The sequence below is a fragment of the Styela clava genome, chromosome 5, assembly GCF_964204865.1.
Source record: "Styela clava chromosome 5, kaStyClav1.hap1.2, whole genome shotgun sequence".
Lineage (NCBI taxonomy): Eukaryota > Metazoa > Chordata > Ascidiacea > Stolidobranchia > Styelidae > Styela > Styela clava.
The window spans coordinates 10,248,100-10,269,002 of NC_135254.1; the positions used below are offsets into that span (position 1 = coordinate 10,248,100).

General features: G+C 33.9%; 1 protein-coding gene across 1 annotated transcript; it reads left to right on the top strand.

Annotated features, from left to right (window-relative positions):
* The first annotated feature begins 3,445 nt into the window (after window positions 1-3,445).
* LOC120345032 (complement factor B-like) lies at window positions 3,446-19,341 on the top strand. Its single transcript, XM_078113267.1, has 21 exons — window positions 3,446-3,536; window positions 6,383-6,511; window positions 6,859-7,011; window positions 7,869-8,102; window positions 8,651-8,869; window positions 9,177-9,320; window positions 10,286-10,462; window positions 10,725-10,916; window positions 11,109-11,294; window positions 11,548-11,765; window positions 11,961-12,105; window positions 12,323-12,466; window positions 12,593-12,666; window positions 13,166-13,319; window positions 13,634-13,779; window positions 14,190-14,316; window positions 15,299-15,426; window positions 15,688-15,880; window positions 16,186-16,330; window positions 17,850-17,994; window positions 18,936-19,341. The coding sequence occupies exons 1-21, from the start codon at window positions 3,485-3,487 to the stop codon at window positions 19,077-19,079; spliced, it is 3,249 nt and encodes a 1,082-aa protein (XP_077969393.1). The 5' UTR covers window positions 3,446-3,484; the 3' UTR covers window positions 19,080-19,341.
* Window positions 19,342-20,903: the final 1,562 nt, after the last annotated feature.

A 20,903-nucleotide genomic window follows, 5' to 3' on the forward strand; every position in this document is an offset into this window, starting at 1 on the left:
AGTGCAGTACGGTTTACCGTACCTTTTGCATCACCGCTCACCGTCACCGGTAACCTAAAAAAACTTACAATTTTTGAGCAACGATTTTCAGAATCCGCCTTCACGCCGACGTTCGATGGCACGTGATCATGCGTCCGCAGAACGTTCGGTGACGTCATAGCAAACAAAACAAATCTCACAGAGCTAACAGAAATATTTGAAATAAATAAAAGTAATAGTCTTCTGGAGATAAAATCAAACTTTTCAAAAAAAATTCTATTTATTGCCAAGGTACAAGATGTAAAACCTATCTACCTAAAGATTTGTACATCCCGACCTGCGGCAGATGCCTCGAAAAAGGTCACAATTTCATGCATCCGGCCAGTTTCCCCGAACATCGATTTCCTTGTTCATTTCGGAATATTGGCCAATCAGCAAGATGCAATATTTGACGTAACAACAGACCATTCCGAATCCGCTCGGACACTTTTGTCACCCGGAGAGATTTTTCAGTCCTGGTTTCAAACAATACCTCGTTTTCGTGATTTTGAATGATATTCGTTAGTTTTTGATCGTGATTCCGAAATTTAAGTATGAATCAAATGAGTCACTCATCATTTGGCCTACTTAGGAGTTGTAGTAATCAAAAATTGTCTAGCAATAGCTGTGATAAAATAGGCTAAAATTCTCTACCAGTACGCAACGTTTTCTTCGAAGGATATATTATACTATAAAAGCTTTCGACGAAACTGTTGCTGAGTACGTTTCTCGTGCTAAAATGAACGTCGAACATGCATTTTGCGCTAATAGTACGAGTCAGGTTAACTTTTGTACTGCTTACCTGCGGATATTCATGGCAGCAATTGTTGTCTAGAAATCTTGTATATATATTTGTTTAGCTATGATGGTCTTGAAATATATTCTGCGATATAGAATTTAATATTTAGGACTTCAGAAATGTAGAATTTATATTGTTGAATAAATTGAATAGATTTCCCAACTTTTGGGAATTTATTGTATTGCATTGACAACTATATTTTTCCGGCCCGTTTCAACACAGTTTGGGTCATACCTGGCCCGCGGTCAAAAAAGTGTGGTGACCCCTGTTGTAACCAAACGCAATTGTGTGTGAAGATTGAAGAAGCAATAAAACTAAAAACAACAGAGCTTTAACGAAGTCAGTTTATTTTCCACATTTACAAATTTTGATGAGAACCTTGTCCCTGAACTTGCATCACTAGTTTGTCGAAATCAGGGTCTATATTGGTCAATGCACAACTATATTCTGGTTGCAGTTGGTTGCGAGGCCTAAAGGCTGAAAATCCAGCCTCGCAAAGATAAGTTGTTAGAAAGGGTAAAAGTGCTTTTGTTTCCTGCCAACGGAGATCAGATTTGGTTCTCTCGTTTGTACTTCCGCTCAAAAATTTCCATCGTGTTCCATATGTTAGTTTTGCTCCAAAACAAAACCTCTAAAATGTTGTTGCGTATCCGTTGAAATCTGATAGAATTCACCTAATGGTATTTCTCATTCAAATCAATAAATCCGCTCGGAAAATTTTGAAATGGTACTTTATTAGTCAATTGTATTGATGATTCGAATTTTACCGAATGGCCCACTAAAAAGATGTCAAACTCACGCGACATTGGCGCACAATAAGATCGTTTAAAACTTGGAGCAATCCAGCTACAGGTAACAAATGGATAAATAACAATGCATATATAGAACCCAATTTTAACGTAAGCGAAAAGTACGTGTGGACACGTGTGATTTTGGCAGAAATCCGCAAGTGCGTTATGCAGTCCAATCGTTTGATTCAGCGAGGCACATTGACGTGCCGTGTCCAAGTCACGTGTTGCCAGGTATTCTAATAGTTTAATGTTCGAATATTCTGCCCAGCCGTACTCAGTAACATGTTATTATTGATTCGATTAATTTTATGTGCATAAACTTTTTCATGTTTTATTAAACACTAACTTGATCATAACTTGGCTGGTACTAAGTTTGGTGAAAACGCTTGCGCCCCGCAGTGAATTTCGTGACACTAGAAAGGTTAGTGACCTACATGAACTACCGAGTCTCCCCGAAAATAAGACCTTCCCTGAAAATAAAACCTAGTCGATAGCGCAAATTTTTTTTTTTTGACCCAGTAGATAGCAAATCTTTCCTACTTGTTTTAAAGGATCAATATTCTATGTTTAGCGGTTACTTTAAATAAAAACGTGTTATTTATAAGAAAATGGATATCGGTTTTCATATTTTGTATAATTGAGAATCTCGTAATTTTCTAAATGAAAATAAAAGACATCCCCCGAAAATAAGCACCAGTGCTAATTTTCGAAAAAAAAATTTGAATGATACACTGTCTTATTTTTGGGGGAAACACGGTATACTACTAAATAACGTATCTAAAAAGGTATTGCTCCTTGAGGACTCATTTAAACGATGAGACCGCGGACTCGGGTTGTGAAACACTTCTATATCATAGAAGTAAATTCCGCAGATGAGACCCAGTCAGCTCTCTCGTAATAAAAAAAATAGGCGGTGGTTAGTGCAGTATAAACAGGATATTCCAAAATCCATCACAGAATACCATGGTTTGAATTACTGATATTAGGTTAAAAAGAAAAGAAGGAGACAAATTCGGGCATATAGACGAGATCAGAAATTCAACTTATTAGAAATTTGAGGAAATGTACACAAAGATGCATTGTTGCAAAATTGTGAATATATCTTTCTATTTTTACCATAAATATTTTTATTGATGCTAATCTTGCCACATCCACACGACAGATAAAAAAAATGAATGAATCACGTTTTATGCATATTTTTCTTATTTGTTTAGCATAGGAAACAATAATATAATTATATTTCTAGTGTCGATTTTATTGATCGATGTAATCTCTTATATAAGTTATATTATGAAGAAGAATCTTACGCTGAATAAATGGCGGTATTTAGAGGCTATATATTTGTTAAATTATAATACCGTCTGAGGAGCTGAGTGATTCATATTTTCACTCGATTGTGGATCAACTATTTCCTGTATTTCTTACTTTATGAAAGCGCAAGGCAATGGTAACCGATATCGACCAGAGTTTTTGCGACAAATAGCGTTCCTGTGTTCAAGTACATTTTTAAAGCAAATAAGATACCTAGAGATATAATTTAAAATTGAGAAAAATTGACGCTACATTGTTGCTGAAGGTTTCAAATTTTGATGATGCGTGATCATTACGCAATGGGATCTTTTGTATGTGGCAAAAATGAAAATATTTGAGAAAAACACTCTTGCCAAATTTGAAGTACTGGAGATTGAGCTCAGCATGTTCATTTATAATTGCGCATTCCCTAACCCTGGCGCTTTCTATGAAAGATCCGCGTAACGCTATAGCTTAGCAGTGTGAAAAACAGATTTAACGAAATTTGAAGTTATACCAATAGCCTATATTTAAATCTGATTTATATTTTAGATAAGTTGGTTAATATATAGGCTTCTACGCCAAAATGTTAACAATATGTTTAAGCCTACTCTGCGTTTTCCTGTTTATTGAACACGGTAAGTGAAGTTTTATTTGCATTATTCCATGTCATTGCGTTATGTAAGAGCCGTTCTTTGTGACCTGGACGTCACCGATTGCACAGTAGCATTTATTAACAGTTCAATAACGAGGTCTTTTTAAACCCGAAGTTAGTATCCTCACAATCACACAACTTGAGGTATACAGTTGACACGGTTATCGTGATACAAACATAAACAAAATCAGCACAAATTATTAATATTAATTACATCGACTCGTGAAGCGTATTCGAATTTATGGGCACAATGTATTTTACCTAATATTGTAAAAATAAATATGTAATTAATACAATAGTATACCAAAATCCTCGAATGCAATTAATCACCAAGTCTAACCAGTTTACCACTAAGTAACTTGTAACCTTGAATACAGAAAGAGATACAAATTATAACATTCCGAATTTGTCCGCTATTCCAGGCTTGAGATATCCGTAGTCGATCATAAAACCGTCAAAGAAATCTAATCAAAACAATCAATTAACTGTGAAATTATTCACAAAGATAGGCTAATTCAAACTAAGGTCCATTTAGAGCAGGGGTCACCAACCCATTGCCCGCGGGCACCAAGTCGCTAGTCTGTTTAAAACGACTCAAATAACGGTGCTTATCAGTAAGCTACATCTATTAATTTTATTCTTGTAATTCTTGTTTAAACCTTGTATAAGAAAAGGAAATGACAATATATTAATAAGTGACCTCGGTAATGTCACGTGTCGTTCCAATTATGACATCACACACACAAGGTCAGCTGGATCTATGCGTGTCATCCATTTCTAACCATTTTTGATGGAACTTGGACATGTTAAGCATTGTTGAGCAACGTTCAGCCCTAATGCGGGACAGATGGAGCTTAAAATTGTAACACTGCTAAATGACCTCCACCTCAAAGCCAATCAGACCTGTCACATTTTAGGGCTCTAGTTTACACAGAAAGTGCCGTGGTGTATGAACAGCAGCTTCGATGGTCACAAGCTTGTTTGGTTCAACCTATCTTTGTAAATCAGACTTTTATTATATGAACTTCATCAAGAACAAACACTGAACACACCTCACCAATGAACATATGCAAGACTCACTTAGATTTTCGGTGTCAGGTTGCGAACCAGATAAAACACAATATCAGGTTTCCCAAGTAGCCTACTGAGGAGGAATACACCAAATTTGGTCTTGGTTGGAAATATGACATTCATTATTTGTCAAATGTGTTGGTAAAATATAACATTCAATAGCACAACTAATGTTGATAGTTTCATGACTAATTAACATTATGAGTGTCCCCTTGGCTAAATCCCATTAATATCAAATTGGCGTTTCAGAATATTGCTCTTAGCTTAGTCTGTACTCAGAAAGTAGCCCGCTTCTTTATAAAGGTTGGTGACTCCTGATTTAGAGTAACTCGAATCAACGTATTCAATCGTGCCTAGTGTCAAACGGATCTTTATGTCAAAACAGTAAGCAACGACTGGACAGGCAATCGCTTTCGAAGTCTCCTCAATTATTTCATAATGAAGTGAAATTTGAAAATATGAAGTGAAGTGTGAAATTCGCGGTCACACTTTTTATCATTGAACATCAATCATTTCACTCTAATAAACCTTATTTATCCAATGGCTACCTTAGCTTATATTGTTTCCGCCAATTCATTTTCGAGTTGAATTACAATGGAAAATTTTGCGGAACATGCTGTGAGTAGTATTACTAACAATGCTCAAGAATCACCAATTTTTGAAAAAAATGAGGGTGACTGCCTATATAAAACTATAAAGTTATAAACCATATATTGGAATATATTGGAAAAAGTAGAATTAGGTATCAAAGATCTAAAAAGTGTATTCAGATAAATCTTCATAGTCGTTAGCAACAGCTAATTTTTTCTGAAACCAAATATACCCATAGTTTTTATTTATCATCGTATCAATATTTTATCGGTGGAAGAATTATTTCCAAACTATTCCACAAAATCATCTTCTCTCTCAATAATATTGCAAAAAAAATTTAGTTCACTGCTCGTTATCAAACCTTGATTAAGTCCTTGATTACTTGATTAAGTCTATATTATTAAGCCATGTCATCGGCTTACCTGTCCGCTGGGTTAAAATTCGAATCCTGTCCCTTTACTCTGTCGCAGCCAAATTGACTATAAAGTGTTATAGTCACTTTGGTCGCAACGTATCAATAACGTACCGTTATTCTACTCTGCCAAACAAAGCGCAGTTCTGCGAACGAATCAGATGTGCGTGGAGTCGTAATTTTTGAAAACCAAATTTTGGTTAAAGACCTTGCGTACATCATGTCAGGGGATACTGAAAGATTCAGTCTAAAGGGAATTATAGTTAATCGTTATAATTTTTTTACTCCACATCGATATATAACATATTTTATGTCTTTTCGTGCAACCGTTTAATTCATACAGTGCATTTCATCTTTTATGAATTTGGTCACTGATTTAAATAACAAAAAAGATGCTCGTAACCAGGATGTTATGTTTTTTTTATTTTAAATACTTATGATGGATATTTGGTATTTTTTGTTTTTTAAAAATGTCCTTTTTTTTTCAAAATATTTATTTTGAAATGTTTTGGTGTTTCATTAACTTTTTAAGCTATTAACCTGAATCAACAAGCGTTTTAGGTGTCGCTGCCTGAAGACCCCTTGAGGTCCCTCGCGACTCCTGTCACACAATTTAAGTTAGTTTCCACTTGTATTTGTAATTATTTTTTTTATATATCATACCATGTTTAAATTGTGTTGACGAATAAATGATGATTGATTGAAACCCCTAATCCAACATTCTTACCCATGAAAATAAACTACTTTTAACGCAGGAAGATGCCAAGCATCAATGTGTGATACTGAAGGACGATTTACGTGTGAGGACGGCGTTTGTATATCAAGAGCCAGGGTATGCAATGGAGTAAGTGACTGTCGTCGTGGTGAAGATGAATCGAATTGTGGTAAATTATTTCACGAAATCAATAGAAATTGATTCAGAATCGTAATAGTGAATCCAGTGTGCTAATTTTAGAATATAATTCTCTTTAAAAGAACTAATAATTTGCCACAAAAGATCATCCCAGTTTATTAGTGTTACCCAGAAATTTCACTTCAATTAAACACTTTAATCACCTCGTTCACGCGTTTAGTCCCGTTTCTAGCGCTCTTCAAGTGCGTTGTATTACGTGCAGTCTTTTCTTGTTTGGTTGTGTCAGGAGTATTTTGTTTTTTACGTTCAAGAGTTGTATAATATTTGTCCTTACAGGCGCAGCGCTTGATTATTTTACCACCATATTTTATTTTCTAGATATAGTAAGGTCCATCTGCTATAGAAATTACGATTGGTGGTTTTCAAACGGATATCATTGCAAGAAAGATTGTTCATCGACTTGGAGATGCAAAGGTCTACTGAAACAATGTATATGCGATGATGAGTGTGGATTAAGTTGCATCAATCCTAGTAAGATATTCCATTAATTTTCAAAATAAAAAATAATGACTAACAATCATAACTACTATATATATTCAGCAAAAAAAAAGCAAACGATTCACTAAAGCTCATAATACTAATCCAAGTTACCAATTTATTAGTGCAAATTGCGCAAAGGAAGAGTCTTTGAAAAACTTCTGTTCTTTAATTCAAGAACACGATTCGTGATTGTGGGATGAAAAAGAGTTTTGTAACAAATTTGTGGATGCCTCGTGGGTGCTTGGTATTTAAGGGCATCATCACATTGCGTCAAGTAAAAGCTATGAATAAAATGTTGAGTAAATATGTTGTTCATAATATGGTTTTTAATGTAGTTATTATTGAGTAGACATGTTCCAAAAAGTCTGCGAATGCCGTTTGATATAGGCGTAGGAGAAACGATAATGTCATATGATTTTCCATCAGTTATTATTGTATTGTATTGCTATATTTGTGACGCAAGTAGCATCATCATTTGTTGTGATGAAGTATGCCACATCTGACTAGAAATTTGTAGTAAATCAACCAATTTAGACATACATTCATCAGAGAATTTGAATATTGAAATATCAGAACAAAATTGGGAAAATATAATTACTCCATGAAGCGACAAAGCAATCATGATAGCGTAACAGATAATATAAAAGTAACAAAAAACACATGAATCTTTAAATGAGGCCCCAGGTTTCCGATTTTTACCCATAAATAGTAGCACATTACAATACGTTATATATCAGTGGCAGCCCGCATCTGCCCTTATTTGGGACCAAAGAGGCCTGCGAGTATTAAAAATATTGAAAAATGTGAGTTAGTAGTTCCTAAAGTGCACATGTCATACTTTGTTATAGGTTCAATATGTGAAGATGATCCACCCACTGTTGAGCACGGTGGGTACTGGAACATCAGACGTACAATTTGGAGTGGTGGATTAAAACACTTAGAGATTGTCGATCCAGTCGAACCTCCTTACTACTTGTGGGACATGGTAACTTACAAATGTGAACCTGGACGACGTTTAGTTGGTCCGCTACCGAGATGCAGTGGGCATCGACGTTGGACCAATGAACTTCCGGTGTGCGTAGGTACATATAAAATATACACTATAATGCAGCTATGGCATAATGAAAAGTAAAACGGTTAAAGGTGTTGTCTCTTATTTATTGGAATTTGCACATTTTTGCGGAAGATTTTTCATCACTCATTTACAACCAGAGGGTAATAATGCATGACTTAACAACATGGACATCTGGCTAACTCGTTCACTTCTCTCCATGGCCGTTCTTAGAAAAATTTATGCGCCCATTGTCCATTACATTTGTATTATTATTTTTTCACTGTGGCAAGTTTACGAGATTGTCATACAGTGAAACATACATCGTTAGCCTATATCTTAACCTACGTGTAGTGGTACTCCGAAGTGCATCTGAAATAAATTATGAACAGAGAAAAAACACAGAATTATAATAGATTTCCGAACTATCGATATTCTTGATTTTTGAGAATAATGAAAATCAAATTTCAACTTATAGTTCGACATCAATCGTACAAAAATTGCAAGAATTAAAAGTAAAAATAAATTATTGGAAATCGTACAACTATGTTTTCATTACCTGCGTTTTTCTTTTATCAGATGAGTCATGTCGGGATCCTGTCCCAAGTGTGAACAATTCAATATACTATCGATATTTGAGACCATCTGAAGGGACAGTGCTGCCAGTTTCAAATAAGTTAATTCCTCTTATCAATGACGTAGTTGAATACAAATGTGAGGAAGGATTATTGCTCACAGGAGAACCTCCAAAATGTCTTAAAAATAACACGTGGTCAACTCACACTGCACGATGTGCTGGTATGAATTTTAAGTTCATCTGATGTGATATTTTCCAACACTTGTGTTTAAATCTGGTTATAATAATTTTAACGTATGGATAAGGAAAATTGAAATTTTTATACAAAAATATTCATCTACGTACTGATTTATATTAAAAAATTGTCTATACAAAAGTAAAACCATAAAAAACTGCAGGGTTTGATACCTTTGGACTAATTTGTAGTGTTTTTATTAGTTCAATGTTGAGTTTCTGCAATGATTAACTTGATGCTCTGTGGAACGTTCTGCGTTCAATCACGTTATATAAATTATTGAACTTTTCCAGTTCCATGCTTTGAGGGAGTTGACCATAATTTGATATCAAAATATGGTTTGACATGTGGAAGTAGTTGTCTTGCTACCGCAGATTGTGACTCGGGAATGGAATGCTTTTGCGACGGACCTTGTTCCCGAGTTTGTGTTGACCCAAGTGAGTAATATTTATATCACTTCTATCAGGGACTTTTTATGGCACTCGGTTTTATGATATTATGTTATTTATCATAAAATGCAAAGTAGCATCTAGTTCTCGTATAACCCCTAAAACAGGCTGCAGATGCACTTCCAAAAAAGACAGGCGTTGCGAGAAATGAACAGATCAATTTCATTGTTATGTCATAAATGATGCCAGGCCCAATATCTGAATAACTGTACACAGCGGTGCATACATGCGTACAAAATTAGAGTTTTTGAAAATTACCATACCGGCCCGAAAATCAACATTTTGAATATGAGCGATCGCAGCCCGCCCTGACTGTCCAACTGACGGTACATTATAATAATTTAGTTATTGTTAGATTAATTTAAGGCCGGTTTTATCAATTTTTATCACTGATATGTTAGCATTTTAGCCTCCGCGTGGCGGGTCACAAATAAAACGCGGTGGGTCACTTTGTGACCCGCGGATCAGTGGTTCGCCATCCCTGCTATATAGTATAGTACTACAGTATATCTTATTTAATAAGTAATCACCAAAAGTCTTCTAAATTATACGGAATCGAATTCCCTAAAATGGCCTTTATCTGCCAACATACATTCAGTCGACGGGCTATCTAATTCTTCGATATAGAACACAATTTATTTTTTTGTAAAAAGAAGTCGGATGCGATAATAAAGCTTTTTCAAAATTTTTTCTTGATTTCATATTTTTCAATTGGGTCATCAACTTCTGGCGACCTTTGAACTAGAAAAAAAGAAAGTAGACTGAGCGCTTCATAGATAATTATTTTAAAATAATTCTAGACATGATTACTATACCGTACAAGTATTTTAGAATATTTTCTAATTTCTACTACGATTTTTATTCTAAGTTGTATACGAATTGACAAGTCACAGTTGTTTAATGTGTACAAAAATAACTATGCTACTTCTTCGTATACTTAAATAACTTTTCAGATATTGAGTGTGGCGAGGCATCCTTTGTAGAATATGCCAGCATTAATTATACTGGATCGTCAATACGTAAAGTTGCCAGGTATTCTTGTGATTACGGCTATTACATGGCATATGGATCTCCTTCTCTTTACTGTTCCGGATCAGGATTATGGATTGGAAATGAGCCTATTTGCATGCGTATGTATAGTTACAACGTTCATTCTATCAAATGACAATATAAAAAACATAAAAAGTAATCTAATAAAAAATATAAAATTATTTGTTAATAAATTCGAGCGCGATTCATTTTTTTGATGAATCTATGTTATTCCCGTTACAGGAAACTTACCCTTATGATAGATAATTCATCTTTAATGCACAGTTATTATTTTACAATCATTCAAATATATATTTAGAAGTTTTAAAATGCTCCCAAAGTCGAATTATTTTCATATTTAAGCTGTACAATGTGGTGATCCTAGTACGAGTATACAGGAGACCAGGGGATCAATCAGATATTACGGTGGAACAGATGTTGGTTCAGTAATGAAATTCCGATGTCATGGAAATGATAAAATGCTTGGAGCAGAACATAGAACTTGTTTAGGAAATGGTAAATGGAGTGGACCACTGACAATTTGTGATACACGAGGTAAAGAAAAAATTGTATGCAGTATTCATTCAAAAAGGCCAGGGTCGCGACTTGTTACAAAACATGATATACACTGTAAACAAACATAAATACATGTAAATGTAATCGAATCATTTACATTGTTACTAACTTTAAATGTAGCTATGTACTTGAAGGCCATTTAATTGAGTATAAATAAATTAAATATTGCAGATAAAGAACTTCGGTGCCCTCATCCCGGAGTTCCAATAAACGGTAGACTTATAGGAGATGATTTTTCAATCGACTCCACAGTCAGATTCGGCTGTGATCGCGGTTATGTTTTATACGGAGATCAAGAACAAACATGTTTATGGATAAAAGAATGGTCTGGAGCTGGCATAGCTCCTACCTGCGTCGGTAACATTTATTATGTTGATACACCCTGCACGTCTGCTTAGCAAATGTCATATCTATTGCAACTCATGCATATTCATATTATTTTAACGAAAAATATCTAAGTTTGAAAGGCTAGTTCAGGATGGCTGATCAAATCTGTGTCATAATAATAATCTTATGTAACAAAAGAAATACTGTGTTTCATTTTCATTCACGAATCTCAAAGGGTAATTTTTATAGCAGAATTTTTTCCATTTTGGTTTCATCATTATAGATCCTCGGTATCCACATACTGCCGACGACGTGATGGGATCTTTGACAAGATCGTTAGCCAATCTTCCTGATCAACAAACAAGTCTTGGGCGATCTATCAGCGACGATATAACTGAAGGACAAGAAATTTACCTCGTGTTCGATGTTTCAGAAAGCGTCTTGAGCCGAACGAAAGATTTCGAATATCAAATGGAATTTGCAAAACGACTTGTTAAACGAGTAAATCAGATTTGGGTTGAAATAAATTCTAATCTAAATTATATTAACAAAATTTAGCATTTTCAGTGTATTTCGATCTAAAACTAAGAAAATAACTCTGAGTCATTGTAATCAGTAATGTGGCTTTTCATGTACATTTTCATTATATTTATTGTGATTCTATTTTCATCACATTTGCTTTGATTTTCAATTCAGATGGACGGATTCAAAGGAAATATAATGTTTGGAATAATGGTTTTTGCCTCATCAAATGTCACGGTACTCGATATTACTAAAATGGGAAATGAACGGAGGAATACAACATACATATTAGAAACACTAGACAAACTCTACGCAGAAGGTACTTATATCAATATATGGAAATATCGATATCAGTAGATTGGGTTTTTTTAAAAATTTCGATTTATATATATATTTATAGTTTTTGAATAGATCTGGGCCTAAGGCATTAAATTTGCTACAAAATTTTTAACCTGGCTTTTTCTTTCTACAAATGTGGAATCTGAAATGTTAAAAAAAGTTCTCAATTTTTAAAAACCAATATTTTTACTTTTCAGCCACCAACAACAAATACAAAGAAAGAACAAAATCTGGAACAGCAACTGCCCATGCGCTATCAAAACTCAGAGGTGTTATGTCATTTATGAGACAGGACAAAGAAAATGCTAATAATAAAAGACATTGTTTTATTTTTACCGACGGTAATGCAGTATGTTGAATCAATATTAATTTAATGATTTTTTGTATCAGTAAAAATACAGTTGGAAAAATAATCATTAAATAAATTTTCAATGAAAACATACCCATGGTATTTTTGTATTTTGCAGGTAAACATACGGAAGGAACTGATCCCGTTGAATTACGAAATAACATAGAATCTGAATTCCAACCGAATATTGAGGTATCATTAAGGTCTACAGCAGTAGTCGGCAAATTTCATGTACTACTGGGCAAATGTACAAACCGACGGCAGAGAGCGAACCGCAATAATTCCCACTTATAAATAAATGCTGCAATAAACTTCAAGTTATGACGCAACCGTCACATCCTTTTCTGTGGTATTAGAATTAACAGTAAGCACGTTCTGCAAGTAAACGTCATACAACCGATGTGCTTTTGCTCAAGTTAATTACTAAAAAACAAACGCCGTTAAACAGCCGTGATTAGGAACACACATACACACAAGTTTTCTTAAATTATATTGAAACCTAATCAGATTTAACAACAAACTACTCACTTAAAACCTACTCTTTGTTGGAATTACAATTCAAGAGGTGGTTTGAGTATCTATGTGTTAACATCTGATATGTTCGAAGTGATTTTTCGTTAGATAAACGTTTTTCTCTTTCGATTAATAGAAATCCTAGCTTCGAAACGGTGTCTTATTTCGTTTTTTCCAGTTTTACAGCATAACAGCATGTCATGATTGTAATGATGTTAACAGTCAAACAGAATTAGTTGGACTCTCGTCAAAAAATGGAGACAACTATATTTATATAAAAGATTACTATCAACTTTCAAGTTATCTTGATAAAGTCACGGATGTAAAATTGGGTAAAAATTAATTTATTATTTTTCCAGTTAATTTCAGATTAGTCAGTCAGTCAGTTCATTTAAAAAAAAAAATGTTATCAACAGGAGGTCCGTACAGTACATGTTTCTGGCACGATTTAAATTTTACAGAGGTTACTAATAAGTTTTTTGGATTTAATTGTAATAGTAGTGCTTTAACATAAGTTCATTTGACTTTTTTTTTTTAAATATTGGCCAATATTATATTCCGGATGCCGGGGTATCTCTAATTATCTTGCTTTGATATAATTCAGGTAACGCGGCTAATTATTTGTTTGAAAATTATAATTTCACAGATTTTGCAAAATGTGGCCAAGCTGGCAACGTTAAAAGCATAAAGCAACAAGCTAGTTTAGCAAGATCAATAGGCAGTGAACAGGCGGCCGAAAATGCCTGGCCCTGGCAAGCTTTGATTACTAAAAAATTACGAACACAGGAGAAGGTGAGATAAGAATTGTACTGGAAGATATTGTGCATATGTATTTAATTAGCAATTAACAAACGCCATTGCGTAGTCACCTGTATAAATGTTGAAATAAAGATAACAATAAAACAAGGGGTCGTGGTTATGCAAAGATAATGAATATCATGATTAATCCATGAATTTCTCTTCTATCAAAAATATGCACGCATGCAAGTTTTAACACGCGCATAAAAGTTGTGATTAAGATTTTGCGTTCGGCTAACCAATTCACGTCTGTGATTGGTGTCTCTGAACCTTTGGGTTATCAAGGTTAAGGCTTTAGTTTGAAATTCGCTTGTAAAATTTAAATTGATATTAATATTCTAACTTTCTGCAAGATCTCTTAATCGGTTGATACTATTTCTTTTTATTTACTTTTATTTATTAAGACATTGCAGAAAGGAATGTTGGGCGGAGGTTCAATTTTGAATGGAAACTGGATACTAACGGCAGCCCACTTACTTGGTATGCAATCGCATATCCATAATTGGTTGGAGGCTTATGTGATATCTGTTGGTAAGATATTCAAACCTGTAACCTAACTCATGTGAATTGTACCTTGTTGCTTAGATCGGAAACCTAAATATTTGAATGTCAGATTTATCATTTATTTTATTTAATGCTGGTCGCCTACCGCTACTCCTGTATTGTGATTTGTATTGCTAAGGTATTTCACTTTGATGCAAAAATCTCAGAAAAAACGAGTAATTTCAGATTATAACATCGAATTAAAATAGCCAATAGAAACTGATTCAAATTGTTTCAGGATTATATTTAAAATATTTTAGTGTACAATTACTTTTCATTTCTTCTGCCTAAATCTCCTGAAACAACTAGAAAATTGGCTTGTGTTTTTCATTTAATCTTAATGCATTTCATTTTATATATATGCATTTTTTGCGATGTAGTATATCAGTAGATTATATACATATAGAAATATTATTAAAACTAAACGTGTGGACAAAATGCCGAACAAATTTAATCAATCTATGAATCAATTCGTCATAGCTACCTAAATAAATGCTAAGTAAACAAGCGGGCAATGCACCGATAGATAATCCTGTCACAATCAATTGTTTAGCATTCAGTCGTTATAATTATTCAACACTAAATCCACGTGGTGTAAGTATCACACCAATTCAACATTTAAAATAGATTAGAATAGTAGCCCAAGTAAAATCGATTCTTTCTCAAATAAACCAACAGCAGCAATGATTTAGCAAAACGAAATGTATTTTTGTTATTGGATTCCAATGTCCAGTAATGAAATTCTCACAATTTCAAAAAATGGCGCTGATTTTGGTGCAACAGGTTGACACGTGGTAACACGAAAATTCATTTGAAAAGGTTTTCAGCAATAACAACGTCTTCTATACTCGATTTTATATCGATCCAAAAGCGATTCTTATCCACGTAAAATATCAAAAAAGATCAGTTAGGTTTAAACTCATTTTTTGTCTATAAACCTATACATAATTATACAATATATATCATTCAGGTATATTCAATCGACTGACTGATGGAATGCATAGAATTAAATCTACTATCAAAATGTATGGAATTGCCGAGTACATTCCCCACGAAGGATATGTTGGCGGGGAAAATTTTGAACACGACATCGCTTTAGTAAGAGATCGCTTGGTGTTATGAAGACTATAAATTATGTGTTCAGTTATCAATGAACCATTAAAGTAATAAGTAATGGCACTACTTTTTTGAGATTCATAAAAAGTGTTTAGAAAAAAACGTGGTCCGTTAACTCGGAATATGTCGAAATCTAGTATAAAGTCGACTTGATGATGTCTCGAGAAAATCGTAGATAAAAATTTCATGAATGGGAGTAGTCTCAATAAAAATTTCTATAAGTTAAAATAGTTCACTTTCCAGATGAAAATCGGATTCGAGTTTAATTCAAAAATGGAGCCCACAGGTGTCAATCAGTTAACATTTGGATACTATATTCGTCCCATATGTCTCCCTTGCACTGGAACATGCTTGAAAAAAGAACAATTGGTCGATGACAATGGAGTACCATTGATAAACGATGAAATGAGCGCAGAACAGAAATGTTTGAAAGAAGGTTTCACTTTTTTTGGGGGGGGATTATTTAATTATCAATGCGCCGAGTAAATCAATCCTTTTTGGCTTAGTGTTGTAATAAAATGAATATTTAAGTCAACGGTGCGAGTTTTGTAAAAATTGAACTACATAAAACATTACCGTTATCATAATCTGTATTATTTGATTGATACAATATTAATATAATTTATTTTTTAAATCACTGCCAATCAAAATTGAGATTTTAAATTGCTAGTTAGAAATTTGAATCTGGTAAAAAGAATTTGATCGTTGTTTGGATAACTGTTCATGTAATATGTATAATAGAGGAACTACTACATGATAATAACGCAAAAGTTGTCGCAACCGGATTTGGAAATATGAAACAGAGTGATACTTCAATAAAAGAGGAAGACTTGAACTTATCACAAAAACTACTACAAGCTTTGCTACAGATACAAAATAGAAGCATGTTAGTAATACCTTTTTTAAATGAATGTGTTATTCAACGTCCGAGCGATCAAAGGTTTGTACTTACGTCAACGAAATTGTGTGCATTGTCTCGGTGAGGATGTCATGGTTTTGAGTGTTTGTCACGGTTTTCAATAACTAATATAACTAGAATTCGGTTGGAAACCGATGACTTATCGATCGAAGGTTAGGGGATCCCCCAAAACAGTGGTCTTACTCTATAGTGACACCGTGTGTCCCATCACTAATTAAAAAATAACTCACTAATCATACGACATAATCCATCCAAAATCAATAGGCTTCTGATCCGAGCTAAGATGAATGCACATGCAAAATTTGGAGCAGATTGAACCTCGCTTTCGTGAGATATCGCGTGCATCTAACACACAGACATATAGACAGACAAATAACTATCAACATACTTACCGATCAAGATCGATAAGTAACAATGGGGACCATAAAAGCCAACATTGTGAGTCATTCCTGTAGACTCATAGCACAGCAGGTATCTAAAAAAAATCAATCTTATGTAGTACCCTAGTACGCATATTATAATAAACTCGATTTACATAAATTCTATCCACTTCACTTCCCGTAAAACATAATTTACAATTCTTATCACCGCATCTACAGCATCACTATGCATTATATATCGCTGGACTTCAAAACTGGAGTTCGTCATTCACCAGATCGTTTTGGATGATTTGCTCACTTTGTACAAATGACCCCTTTGAATAAGGATTCCTGCAATATATTAGTGCTTTATATGTTTCTCGATTAATGCGGAAGATTGTAGAAACCAAAGCGCTCTGATTTAATGGGGTATTTTGATATTGTACATTTTGTGCAAAGTTTTGATGTTTTAGGTTAATTAATTATTTCAAAGTTTGAGGTTCAAATTATTATCTCAATTAGGATTTCTTTTTTAACGTTGTATTTCATTCAGTACGAGAGAAACATTAAAACTTGATTTTGTATTATTTCAAGCTAAACTGAAAAATTGTTTTCGGAATAGACGTTTTCTGGATTTTTCTCGAGTAGACCTGAAACAATTGGTACACCCTTTCCGTTCAACAAAATGTTATGTCGCAGTGTTACGGATATTGTAAGCCTAATATCCACTCCTCAAGCGCAAAAAAGACGACTATAGATTGAAATTTTTTATCAGAGACTAAACGATAAAATTTATTGTTTGTGGAGGAGACCTAATTGTTTGGTCATTCTTCTCGCATCTGATAAATGATTTATGATAAACAAACAAAAACATTTAAAAATTATTATTTAATATGGTCAGAAAAATGTCGACAATACTCTAAACGAATTCATTTCGATATTTTAAATTGTACAAAACGTCCGATCAAATATTCAGCTATCATGGACTGTTTTTGTATTGTATCTTCTTATAACAGACAATAAAATAAAAGATTTGAAAAGCGTCTAATTTTAACTTGATTTTAACTTGAGTTTTTGCATAATGAAAAGGGGTTCTGCAGACCTCAATCATTTTGCATATATTTCAGATGTGAAGAGATGGGAGAAGAGATGCGGAGAAAGGTAAATTCAACCACCTACAATCTAGACAAAATGTTTTGCTGCAAGTCTGGAAACAGAAATAGAAAAACTGATGCTTGCCAGGGAGATAGCGGCGGACCTGTTGTGCGAGAGGTAGGCAAGTTATTTTCATAATAGGCTACACTGGGTATTCAAATATTGTTGGCAATGAAGTCACATCTATGACAGAGATACAACAATATTCAGATAACAATGTTCAGTTGTATGCGCGGCGATGGAAATTGAAACGCGTATGTGTAAGTTTTTAGATTTTAGACATTTGTCATAAGTAACAAAACGCTTTCGCGAGAAATCATAACCTAATAAAATGAGCTTAATCATCAGCAAAACACCAAAGGGCAGGATAACAATATTTCTCGTGGACTGGAAAAAATACTACGCGGACCCAACCGTTGATCTATATTCTATATAATCACTAGTGAAGGTCTATGTCAAATTTCACAAGGTCATTTCTCCTCTGATTCAACGCTACAACTTTCCGGAAATATCGTTGATTAATGATAATAAACCAGTAAAACTAAAAGTGATCCTAATGTTGAAAAAGCTGATGTATCCTTATTTTCGTCACGGTTTACCGAAAACTCATTTAAGACTTGGCATTATAAAAAACGATCAAGGAAACAAATCATAAATTACCCGGCTTTTAAGTAGAAACATAGATAAGGACCAAATAAAATTGTTCCTGGGGTCAGTTTCGAAGTGCTGACGACGCGGAAGAGAAACTTAAACACAATAGATTGGGTTATAACAATTATGTTACAACAATTAAGTGTACAAATAATTTTTAAAAAGGTTGTTGTTATTGCTGTTGAGTAGTCTGATGTTGTCGTAAGTTAAAAATATCGCTTTTTGTATCCAACGGGCGAATCGATTTCAAACTTTTATTACCTAAACATGATAATACCTAAAAGATGAAGAATTACCAGAAGGCCCATCTTTTTTTTCATATTTCTTCTGAATAAACCAAGTTTTGATGTTTCTGATATTTCACTACTAAACCATTCACAGTACCAAATGTTCATATTGCATTCCAGGTAAAAAATGTTAAAACCGGAACTTCATGTTGGGTTCAGATAGGCATAGTAAGCTTTGGATATGGATGCGGGTCAAAGTATCCGGGATATTACACAAATGTTGCAAGATACATTCCTTGGATTCAGACAAATATTGGAGTTTAGGACAATAATTTGTTCTCAAAAGTTGAATTTACAAATAATTCACGGTCAGCTCTTAGGAATTTGAGCAAAAACATATTTCATAATAAAAACGAGTCTTCTATATTATGAGCTGACTATATATACAAAAATGTAAAATGTATTTTGTGAAATTGATAAAGAAACTTGTACAGGTAAAGTAATTTCAAAAAAAAAGTTGCATTTCAGTTTATTTGGCTTTGATTATTGTTATAGATTCTTCAATACATTGATTTGAACAGTATGAGATCAGGTTGACTTGGGTTAAGTGGAATATATTTTATAGAGCACATAACTATTGTGAAGCGTCCAAGATAACTGATAAATTTGGGTAAATAATACACAAACAAGAGTTCGAGTATTAAATAAAATTTTCTTCATTTTTGAGAAGATATTTAAAAAAATACACGGGTTTGCAAAAACATATCGTTGTTGTTTCCGCACTTTGCTCGTGTATCTATAAATAGGAAGGAGAAGATCAAATATATTGTTATGTAATAAACGTTGCAATATAATTATTGCCAGTACAGTAATTGTGTATCGATATACTATGGTTGTGCATTTATCGATAGTTTGAACTAATGCCGATTTTATTATCAATGTTATAACTGAAATATTAGCAGAATTTTTTTGTTTCAATTCGTGATTAGCGGATCACCAAATGCACGAGCCACATTGTGTAAGTAAGTCAGCGGTTCCCCATCCCTGCCTTATATCATTTGAACAGGTAAATGATAAAAAAAAATTCGCACAAATGAAATTAATAAATCTAATTGTTGTAACGACTGTTCAATTCTTATTGTTCGTAAAGTTACGAGCAAACTCGCATGAAACTTTATGCTCTTTCTAGGTAAAGTAAAACATGAATATTCATTGATGAATCTATTCCTCTTAAAAATTTCCAAAACTGCCTATATTTTCTATAGCTATATGTTCTGTTCAAGAACCTCAGGCGAACGTTTTTTATTAAAAAGATTATTATCATGAGAACGAAGACCGAGGGTCATATATATTTATTTAAATTCTGCATCAGTGGGGAATGTACTGTGGCATCCAATGTACTGGTATTATAATGTGTATGCCAGAGCTGTCCAACCTTTTTTGACAAAGGGCCACATTTAATTTACGAAAGATTGGCGGGCCACTTATGTTCTAGTTTTCACTACACCGACTACAGATCAATAAAAAAAAAAGCATCTGAATTATAAGAACAATGGAAATACGAAGATACAGTAAAGTTGAAATAAAAAAGCATCTGAATTATAAGAACAATGGAAATACGAAGATACAGTAAAATTGAAAGTTTTAACCACGCATAGATATTTCAATGGCAAGTATGGCACTGCGTTTATCCAACAAGTTTGTCAATAGTAGGTACAGTGGACGATGAAGCAATGTGGAGTGGATTTTTCACGTGGCTGTCAGAAATTAGTGTCTCACGGGTGATTTTAAATGGTTCATCCGTTAAATATCTTGCTTGTAGAAATAAATGCCGTCAAATATTGAAGTCATAGAACTGCCTCTTCTAGCTTCGCAGAAAAAAAAAACAGGAAAACAGATTGATATACATGGCCGACGATAGAAATAAATTCAAACATGTCTCACTAGCAATAACGACCACAAATAAACACAAAAGTAGCTTTCAATAGCTAGGTGGTGCTTCTCGCGCGTATGAACAACAATTTTTTTATTATAGGTTTCAATAATGGCTCAGATTTGTGAAATACATTGGGATTCAAATAATACCGCACGGGCCACTCGGAAACCGTCGGCGGGTCACATGTGGCCCGCGGGCCACGAGTTGGACGA